We start from the raw sequence: 10,457 nt of genomic DNA on the forward strand, positions 1-10,457 counted from the left end.
GAGAAGGAGGAGGAGGAGGAAGGACGGCAAATATTCAGTGTCATGTCATCGCCGCTCAGTTAAGTACCAAATGCACACTTTTAGGCTAAAAAAAGAAAAGAAAATTATTTTTATTCCCATAATGTGCTTTTTCTATTCTTCTGCTTGTATTTTTATTTTCACCAGTAAAACGTGTCATCATGCAGATCCCAGCTTTTAAAAAGTCAAAAACAAAGCATGTCACTTGAAACCAACAATTTTCTACCCCCCCCCAAAAAAAACCCACAAACGTCCTCAGGCCACAGACTGCCATTTCCTTTCTGCACTCGAGAGGATAACAAAAATAAAAGTCCTATCCATTGCTCTCTTGATAATTACTGTATAGCTGCCGTGCAAAAGCGACGCTCGAGTCATTTAAAATCCGTCAAAGGAATCCAACTCGGTTCGGCAAGTTGTAATTAAAAACCTTGTTGAATTTCCTGACGTGACAGGAAAGTCATCCATATCAGCAAGTGGAATGTGTCTTTATTTAATATAAAAAAAAAAGAAAAGCCAGTCGATATTTTTAAATCCCTATAAATGTCACATTACGGTGGCAAAGCGCTACTTTTATCTAAATACATCTATTATTTCAATGTAGTTCTTTGACACATGACACTACAAGATTGCCGCCAAAGCACTACTTTTATCTAAACATTTATTACACTTCATTGGCATAATTTAGGCCATGTTTTATTATCGTAGATTTACTTAAGCTATTCATAATCATGTATGTTAACAATTGCCATTTCCCTCAACTTTCCAACGTCCTCGTTTGAATCACGCCCATTTCTGAAATAGTCCTTTTTGACCACAACTATGACCGTATGTTTCACAACAACAAGCTATGTATAACCGTGACAGAATCTCTCCCCAGACAAGCCGTAATTATAGTGTGCAAGAAGTGTCTCCAGTAAGTTTTGGAACGAACCGGCACGACAAGATTTTCAGACTATTTCTATGCCAAATGCCAGCTAATCACTTTTGTAACTTAGTCTAAACTTTCTGACCCTAAAATAAAAAAAAGGTTGAAGGCCTTAATGCTCCAGTGTAGGAAAAGTACTTATGAAACGGGTGAGCCAAATGAAACGTGACTCGAGGATGGAAAGGCTGCTTGAAACCAGGGAATGTATTTTGGAGACTTCACAGTTTATCCATCACCGCATCTGCCAGCGTAGCATTAAGTTCTCTCTTACAGTTTCCAACGTCTTTGTCATGCGGATATGCTACTTTTGTCTCGTGAAAGATTAGGGGCGTATTTGGAATAGTAATGCTATGCTAAAAGGATCATCTACTGGGCCTATTAGAAATACTGGCAACCAAAATTTGAAAATTTATTCCCATCAGTATATTTTTATTTTATTCAGGAGAAAATTGGAATTTTAGATTTTTAGTTTCTATGTTGCATTTTTGTCACAATAATTAATTAAGTAGTAAACATGTAAACTGTTTGCAAGCTTCTAGTTATTTTACTAGTTGACATTTATTCAAAGAGCACATTTACAAGCCATTTAACGCCGATATTTACTATTCTTAAGGCAATGCTGCCTCCTGCAGGTCAGTCTTTGTACTACATTAAATTTGACTATTTTTTTAAAAAAAACCAGCATCACTGGTAATTTATTAGCTTCTTGAAAAACAATGAAATAAAACAATACAGATAATCGAAGGGGGTTCACAACAATGTGGGCTGAAAAAAAATTGCCGACAAAATAAATAGTCTTTTTTTTAAACACTATACAAAATGTTACTGGCTGGTGTGGAGTAACATGCAGGACACTTGGAAGATGGGGAATGTTTTCAATGCATCATAGATGAAATATGACAAGTGTGGGGGAGGGGGGGTGTAAAAAGTTCACAAAGTCTCTTGTGGGTCCACATCTTGCACTTGTCTTGCTCAGGTAGAATATTCCTGCATAAGGAGAAGAAAATCGAAATGATCAAATTCAAAAAGGCATCAATTGTTGGATTTTTGATCAATCAGACTTACAGCTCTGGGTTTCTTGTTCACTTTCATGTCGAACCTGAAAACAGAGATATCGGGTTTAGATATGAGAGATTGCGTTCTGAGAGCAATGACAAAAAGCCGTGCCACTACTGTACCATGAGGGAGCCTCAAAACCAAACCACAGCAAAATAAAATGCTAAACTGTTCTTTTTTTTTTTATGCAGACAAACCTGCAACCAGCCCATCATCTTACAACAACAGCACTGCTTTTGATTCCCAGAAAATATGTGACGCCGGGCCCAGAAACAAGCCATGAGGAGTGATGGATGCTGAGAGGTATTCAAAAACATGCAGCGTAACTCAAAAACTAGCAGGCTTTAAAATCGACATCAGGATGCGGTTACGAGCGGACAGGATGTGCAGACCACAGGAGCAGGAAGTAAAATTCAGAACTTACTCAAAGTCATAATCAAACATGGCAGAAGGGCTGGGAGGGAAGGGGGAGGAGTCAGCATTACAAGAGGAAAAGATCAGCAGCTGTTAGTTCACCAACCACGGTCGGAACCCCGACAAGCTTAGAGCCTACTAAAATAATATGTAGTGAGATCCCAAATACCGACAAATATTTGACATTCAGATTTATTTGGACTATTTCGGAGGAATCCTGCATTGTTCATTTGGTAATCCTACCCTATAATTAAGAAGGAATATACAGCCTGTACTAACGTGATTAATTTGTGTCTACCTGTGCCGGTTTTTGTTCTTCCTCTTCTTATGGCTTCCGTGATGACTACCAGATGAAGAGGAAGATGCAGCTTTTTGAGGTTTTAAGTCCTGCAGGGTGGAGTCGACGTCCTCCGTGTCCTCCTGGCTGGGTTCGTTTTCTTGGTTCTGAAGGTCTGGAGAGGCGTCGCTTTCTGTGCCGCTCCCCGCCTCACCTGACAAGAGAAACCAGACCTCAGCGAACGGACATTATGACATCTTTTGGGCGCGCATCTCTTTCCTCACGTTTTTCGTTCATGTGATCTGGTATCCCACCGAGCGCGCACACTGCCTGTTGATAAAAAAAAAAATAATTCTAAGGTGAGTTCTTTTGTGAGATACCTCAAATGGGTTAGGGTTAGACTTACTGCAACTGATGTGACTGATGACTTGCTGAACAGACGCTCAGCCTCCTTGAATTTTCGATTTCGTCTGTCAGTTTTACTATTAGAATTCCTGTAAGAACCATGATATGAATTAATAATGTAAATTAGCTTTTACTCCTGCGCTTACAACTTACTTTTGGTTGGTTAGGTATCGGTCCCATCCTCTGATGATGTTGCCGTACATTTGAGTGTCTTCTAGGTAGCTGCCTTCAAAGGCATATATTTGTCGCTCCAAATTCACAAGCGTCTCCTACAACACAATTGAAAAATAACTTGTTTGGCATTCTTGAGCAGTGAAAGTCTGAAATTGTTACTCTTCCCTGTTTTAATTAGTAAATATTTGTTTTCACTCTGTGGTAGTTTTCTATTAATATGAATGAGTGTATTTTTATGAATGACATTGTAAAAATGACATTTTCCTCATGGAATGAATAAATATTTTTTATCCTTATAGAACACCAATAATGTTGAACCGTTTTTACTTTTACAAGCTATATATTTATTTGGATTATTATTCTAAATCATACTTAATATGCGCCTGCCATTTGTTTGTCCGGGTTTGGTGACGTCATTAAATCAAAATCCCGCGAGAATTTGATTCCCACGCAGACCCCGGTCTAGCTTCTAGCAGGTTAGCCTTGCACAGAAAAATTAAGCTGGTGCAGATTAACAAAGTATTCAAGCGTCTTGAAACGTAGGTAGATTTAATTCAACATCGCAGAACATAACATATAAAGCACAAAGTTTAAACGACGAATGAGCCTAAAGTTTAGCTTAGAAAGAAGCGCGATGCAGGTAGCCTTTATTAGCCTAGCATGTACAAGGCCTAAGCTAACCCACTCCGGCTGAAATGTCATCATAAACGTTACAATTTTGCGTTAGAGGAGACCCCGCACGTTTAGAAAATCAAAACACTTTTATCGACGTAACATAAACATACTGCAAGCTCTTGTTTCCTCTTCACCAGTTCGGCAAGCTCCCGGCGGGTGTCCGGGATCTGCGGCGGAGTAGCCTTAGCGTGCATCGCCATGATGGATCGAGCAGTGGAGATCGCAGAGAAACAAAAAAGGTGGCGGGATAGCTTGCAGTAACGCCTAAATGCGTGGTTGCATCCGCCAGGTGGCGCTAAAAGACCGTAGAAATAAGTTGGCATCAAATCACTATGGCAACAAGCTGCAGAGTAGTAGTTGCAGCTTTTTTTGTAGTTGCAGTTTTGTAGGGAATTCTTTGCCACCCATATTTGCCATCTAATTAAGGTTTGTGCCCAAACAAAGGTCGTGATCTAAAAGTAATGCAAGGCGGTATGGAAAATAGTTGGATGGATAGAACGGTTTTAAAATGTCACAATGATGCCTTTTGCCTCTGTGCATTCCATTTTGTAGTAATTCTGCAGTCTATTACAGAGAGAGAAGATTCAGACCCACCACCAACTTCTTCATTTTTCTGGTTCAGGTGATATTTCAGCCTCTCAGAAATATTTTTTTTTTACTGTTTACTTCATTATTCCTAAGAAACATATTGTTGTTTCTTTGTAATTCAAGGAGGAGACATTCAGGAATGGCTATTCTTCATGCATTTGCATCCAAAACCAAAAGAGGATGCTGCACAACGCGCAAGGTATTTCTAATGCAACATGAATAAAAAGTTCATTTTCAATTACAACCTTTTCATCCAGATTATAATTAGACAGCGCATTGTTGACATTACATTATAAGGGCGACAAAATGAAGTACAACAAATTGCAATGCCATGCGTAAAGCACTTTTAATTGTCCATGCAAATATATTGACAATCAAAGTCTAGCGTTACATCAAACAGCAAATTGAAAATCATCAGGGTCAAGAATTTCATCTTTGTTGATTCAGCTGCTTACTATGGAGAACACACGCTCAAAGCCGTCCACATGCATCAAATCTTTGCATGGTGGAGGTACTTTACTTTTTATTTTGTTAATCCTGATCTAAATTTTTTTTTTACCAGAAATATTGAGAGAAAGCGGATCAAACATTATCGCAAAGGTGATCGTTTTGCCGTGCTACAACGTCAAGTGAATATAATTCTGTTTATCCCTAATCCCAAAACCGGCGTAGAGCGGTTGATCAAACTGGTGTGAGATAGTACGGAGGTGTTTCAGCTTTTCTCCGGCGATACTATAGAAGGACAAAGTACCGCCGGGATAATCCAGAAACACTCCAAGCTTGTTAATAGACAGACCGTAAAGGCTCCAGTTTATATCAAGCAACCTGTAGCTTTTTTGCATTTCTATCAAGTAGGAATCCCCCGCGCTTATTCCCCAGGAAGATTTGAAATCTGTGAACTCCTGTTTGTAATAGCCAACTTCGTCGGAGGTCTTTGGCGTTGACGTATACGCGACGGCCAAACAAACGTGACCCCTCCACTCCACCTCCCAATAATGACGACCGCTTAGCTGCTCATTGCATAGAACATGATCGAAATCTTGAAACCTGGAGCTGTTTTTCGCATAGTGCTGGGTGATGCCAAACGTGGCTTTCTTGTTTCCATCTGTCAGACTGAGATTGTTGCTGACGGTATTCTGGTCCAGCGTGAGGTCAGTCGTATCTGAGGGATGAAGAGAAATAAATGGACTTTGGAAATGTGAACGGCGCGGCAGAAGAAAGATAGGAACTTACACCAGATGACATCCTTTCTGTCTGTGATGCTCCCCACCGGTGGCATGGATGGCTGCGAGAAGTTGTCGGAGATCCGTTTGTAATCTTTGTAATGATAGATGGTCGCTCCCTTGTATTTGTTATTTGGCAAAGCCACGATCAGGAACTTGGCGCTGGTGCTACGCTTGAGAAGTTTGGCAAATTTGGCAAACTCTTGGGCCTTCTCTCTCATTTTGACGACGACATCATGGGGGAAAGACGCTGATACGTCACTCACGTTCCCAGTCTGGAATGTGTCCAGGTATTTACCCATGGATTCCAGGAAGAGGTCTTTGGTGTCCAAGTCGGTGAAAACATAGCAGATGACATCGGTGACTCCCGGAGTGAGCACCACTCGGTCCAGTTCGGACTGATTGCGCACCACCCGAGCGGTGGTGTCGGTCAGCATCACGTTAATGCAGGACTCGACCACGTTGATGGCTCGTTCCTTGGTGTCCAACCACTTGGTCAGGTGCTGCCGGGCGAATGGAGAATTCTCTCGAGCGTTTAAAAACGTATTCAAAGCGCTCTCGTCGGCTGTGCCGGCGCGGATGGAGGGGAGGTTCTTGGCCAGATTCTGTTTGAGGGACGCTTTGTAAAAAGTGCCAAGTTGTTTGAAACTGCTCAGGTTTTTGTAGATGACTGGGATCTGTCTGACCGTGATGCTGGTCAAACTGTCGTTGCATCTCATTTTGATTTGGTTTTCATCTTCTATGGCCACATGGATTTTCCTGGCCAGTCCGGTGCTGAGGTCCTTGACCAGCTTCGCAGCGTTGTCGTGCAGCTGGTTCAGAGGATACAGCCAGATGTTCAGGGGAGCACTATTCTGCGGATCGGCTATGAGTTTTGGAATCTCGCAGTAGGCTTCTACCGCCTGGACAAAAGTGGCCGGGTTGGAATCGAGAATGAGGTCTCCGTAGAATGTGCAGCCGAACTTGTTTGTCAGCTTTTTCTCTTCTTCGGTCAGCTGGACACTTGCATTTCCTGAAATTTCAAACGAGGGAATCTTCTTGATCACAGCTTGCATGCTACCCTGGATGTCTTGAACGCTGCTAGCGTCCACCTTCTGACTATCAAACACAAAGACGGCATTTGCCCCGTAGAGGATACCCGTGACCAAATGGGTGGCCTTGCTGCTCTCAATCACTTGCTTCTGTTGGCTGTCGAGCGGCCCGAGAGCAGGAAGCGACAGCTGCTTAAACACGGTGCTAGCTTTGTACTGGAAAGTGACCCTGCTCTGGTTCTTGAATTTCTTCTGGTTACTCAGGTATTTGGCAGAGCCTCCAACTTCAACCAACCCCCCCAAGAAACTCATACTCAAAGAAGCTTCAATATCCATCAGAGAAGACCTCGATTCAATGGTGTCCGAGGCGGTGATCTTAAAGGAACTGCTTTTCTGGGCGTTTTCAGAAGTCTGGCTCTCCAGAGTGACTTTATCCCACAGAGTGAAACCTACACAAACCAGTCAAAGTTAAGTCTTTTGGTATCCCAGAATAACAACAAGGACAAATGTTCTACCTGGGATGAGTTCGTCTTTGCGAGCGTCGTAGAGCATCCCCAAAGTGAAGGGCTGACCCAGAGCGGCCATTTTCAGAGTGGTCGACATGCCTAGAGATATGAAGAGTACCTGGACAGGCAAAAGATAGAACGGAACTTTGAAGCAATCATTTCTCAACACGCTAATCGTGCCGAGTCGCCACTTACCTGACAAAGGTGGGATGAACAGCGGAGTTGTTTGAGAGTCTTCTCAACTTGCAACCGGAGAAAGCAGCGTGATCATCTGTGAAAAGGCAAGCACATTTATAGTGAAAATCTTTGGGGACATTTTTTTGCATGTATTTTCATGTTGGTATTGTTACATTTGAAATACATGCAGTCATTTGACTTTCAAATAAATTTGCGTTACGTTGAGCCTAAAGTCAAGTTTCACCTTATTTTTGCTTTTACTGATGTTCAAAAACAAAATTTGTCAGTTTTCGCAAAACTGAGTTGTTCCCCCCCCAAATATATTTATTAAATGTTAAATATAATGTATAAAAAACTACATTTGAAAGTACCGTGTTTTCCATGCATAATGCGCAAAATGTAACTAATTTATTGTCCTAAAATCTGGTGTGCGCATTATGCATGGGTACAACAATTTTTGAAGAAAATCTCCCTCGAAATAAAACTTGAAATCACACCTTTCTTCTTGTTTGTTGTCAATTGCGCATCGCATTCAGCCATCCTGCCCAACACACTTAGTCAGTAAAATTCATAATTGACGACACATCGTTTGATGCGATGGTGCAATCCTTGATGGTGTGTTATTGTCAAATATTGTTTGTTTTTTAATCTCCATCGCAAACCCGATATCATACGCAGGCCGCCATGACAGATGCGCAGAACGGATGCGCAAGACACGTCAGCTACATAAAGAGCGAGAGTTCAGTTCTCGACCTAAATGCGTATTACAGGTAATATTTTATTTCACAACACTTTGCCTTGTTCCTTTCTTCTCTGCTGTTCACTTCAAACACGCTCCATACGTACACAATGCTCTCGTATCAGACGCTTGCTCGATCCCCTGCTCGTTTGCTGTCACAATGTACCCTACACAAATCCGAAACATTTCTTCGCTATCGAGTTTGCTACCGCATGCGCAGTGATACTGACCGGCAGAATAACATCCGGTTGTTCCCAAAGATGATCTTTTTTCTGAAATAATTTTACGTTTACGGATTTAAGTAGGAGTCAAAATTTGGGTGCGTATTATACATGGGTACAGGCTTTTTTCCAGCATCGACATACCATTTTTAGGGTGCGTATTATGCACGGGAGCGCATTATGCATGGAAAAACGCGGTAAGTTGTTGAATAGGTTGGGCGCTGGTCGTGAGATAACATTTACATGTTTGGAACAACGTGTTAAAAAGTGGAGTTTACAGTTTTAAAGCTTGCCCGCATCCTTTGAATTCAGCCCCATGGAAAATCGCAACCTCCCCCTGGTCATTTTTTAATGATTTGCGTCATGCAAACAATCTTATTCAAATTTAGACATTTACATTTTCAACCTTCTTTGCGCTGTACTATTCAAACTCGCTCTGCATTGCCAGAAAATTGGGCCGTTCTTGTAATTCTTGAAAATAACATTCACGTCATGCATTAATGCGTCAAAGCCGCCACCAGGTGGCGCCAAAGTACCGTAGCGATAAGGCCCTCATTGGAGAACATATCACCGTAGCAACAAGCTGCAGCGCAGTAGTTGAAGCTCACAAGTTTTACTTCATCCTTTTCGGTGACCTCTCACATGATCTCAATTGCAACAAATTGATTGCATTCCAATTTTGAGCTAACGAGCCATCTATTTTTATCGTTTCCCTTAATATTGGGATGCTTTTATGCGGTTCTGATATGTGCTGGGAGGGAGTTGCTGCAGTCCCAGCTGCTTGCGGCCCGGCCCGCCTCTGGAACAGCTGACAGATTCTGATGACACTAGAATGCCAACTGCTCAAGGGCAACGTGAAGGAGTGGACATGAATTTGGGATGGTGCTTCACCTTTGGGTCAAACACATTCTCAAATTTTTGAAAAACGGAGCCACCATCATGAGTAACATTAAATACGACTGGTATAGTTGGACTGTGTTTATTCAAATGAATTATCTTTTTTTTTTTCATATTTTTCACGCCCTTCCGAACAACTGCTTGACTCCCACACAGCAGCAGCTGTAGTTATATTCAGATGATGACCTCAACCGTGCCTTCTTCAAATATGTTTACCTCCGCTCTTGTGAGCTTGGCGGGGGATTTTAACAGTGTGAGGAGATTTTTTTTGTAACCACGCCCCTCCTCCAGTCAAAAGGAGGATGTCGACGTGCAAAACAAGCTTATGTTGAGGTTTGTGTTATCCAGCTCAGTGGCCTAGTGGTAGAGTGTCCGCCCTGAGACTGGAAGGTTGTGGGTTCAAACCCCGGCCGGGTCATACCAAAGACTATAAAAATGGGACCCATTGCCTCCCTGCTTGGCACTCAGCATTAAGGGTTGGAATTGGGGGGTTAGATCACCAACTGATTCCCGAGCGCGGCACCGCTGCTGCTCACTGCTCCCCTCTCCCCCAGGGGATGGATTAAAATCACATGGGGATGGGTTAAATGCAGAGGACAAATTTCACCACACCCAGGTGTGTGTGTGACGATCATTGGGACTTTAATCTTTAATCTTAATCTTGTGTGGAGGAGGTGCAATTATACATGCCTTTGTGGGAGCTTCTCTGATCCGCCCTGCGTTTCAAACAAGTATGGACAAGTACTCCCCCAAAAAGAGCAGTCACGGTTTTGTTCATACCGGTGTGTACATTTCAGGAAGAGATTAGACGAGATTTATTTAATCTTGTTGCTTCTGTCTGTCATAAAAAACAAATGGTGACAGTGATGAAAAAAAGTTCATGACAACTCCAAGGGCCCCATTAGAAAAAATAACATTTTCACTTTGTGGTGTTGAAGTGGTAGGCCTTAGTTCTATATCTCTGGCGGCATTTCTGACTACAGACTCTCAGTTGTTCCTGGATGGCTTCTTTCATACTTGCTGTCCTTATACGGAGGTCAAACAGCTCAATTTGACGTCACTGTTTATCTCCATCTTTTTTCTTGTGGCTGTTCTCATTCTCTTCTGTATCTCAAGATCATGACCTAAGCA

At 42.1% G+C, this 10,457-nt stretch overlaps 2 protein-coding genes and 1 long non-coding RNA gene across 4 annotated transcripts; 1 reads left to right on the forward strand and 2 right to left on the reverse strand.

Annotated features, from left to right (window-relative positions):
- Positions 1 to 1,614: 1,614 nt before the first annotated feature.
- meaf6 (MYST/Esa1-associated factor 6) lies at positions 1,615 to 4,167 on the reverse strand. Of its 2 annotated transcripts, XM_037263196.1 has the most exons (8): positions 4,055 to 4,167; positions 3,249 to 3,364; positions 3,097 to 3,184; positions 2,975 to 3,020; positions 2,712 to 2,904; positions 2,424 to 2,453; positions 2,009 to 2,042; positions 1,615 to 1,930 (listed from the first exon to the last, which is right to left on the reverse strand). In XM_037263196.1, exons 1-8 carry the CDS (start codon positions 4,142 to 4,144, stop codon positions 1,916 to 1,918), a joined length of 612 nt encoding a protein of 203 aa, XP_037119091.1. In that variant the 5' UTR covers positions 4,145 to 4,167; the 3' UTR covers positions 1,615 to 1,915. The 2 variants fall into 2 exon arrangements, with proteins under 2 accessions (XP_037119091.1, XP_037119092.1); XM_037263197.1 differs by lacking the exon at positions 2,424 to 2,453.
- LOC119129863 lies at positions 3,719 to 4,748 on the forward strand. The gene is made up of 4 exons (XR_005099312.1): positions 3,719 to 3,808; positions 4,082 to 4,183; positions 4,508 to 4,566; positions 4,656 to 4,748. It is a non-coding gene; the product is annotated as an uncharacterized LOC119129863 (long non-coding RNA).
- Positions 4,749 to 5,145: 397 nt separating this feature from the next.
- LOC119130096 (stonustoxin subunit alpha-like) lies at positions 5,146 to 7,389 on the reverse strand. Its single transcript, XM_037263620.1, has 3 exons — positions 7,302 to 7,389; positions 5,766 to 7,235; positions 5,146 to 5,694 (listed from the first exon to the last, which is right to left on the reverse strand). The coding sequence occupies exons 1-3, from the start codon at positions 7,387 to 7,389 to the stop codon at positions 5,150 to 5,152; spliced, it is 2,103 nt and encodes a 700-aa protein (XP_037119515.1). The 3' UTR covers positions 5,146 to 5,149.
- Positions 7,390 to 10,457: the final 3,068 nt, after the last annotated feature.

Source organism: Syngnathus acus, chromosome 11, assembly GCF_901709675.1.
Source record: "Syngnathus acus chromosome 11, fSynAcu1.2, whole genome shotgun sequence".
In the NCBI taxonomy this organism is placed as follows: Eukaryota; Metazoa; Chordata; class Actinopteri; order Syngnathiformes; family Syngnathidae; genus Syngnathus; species Syngnathus acus.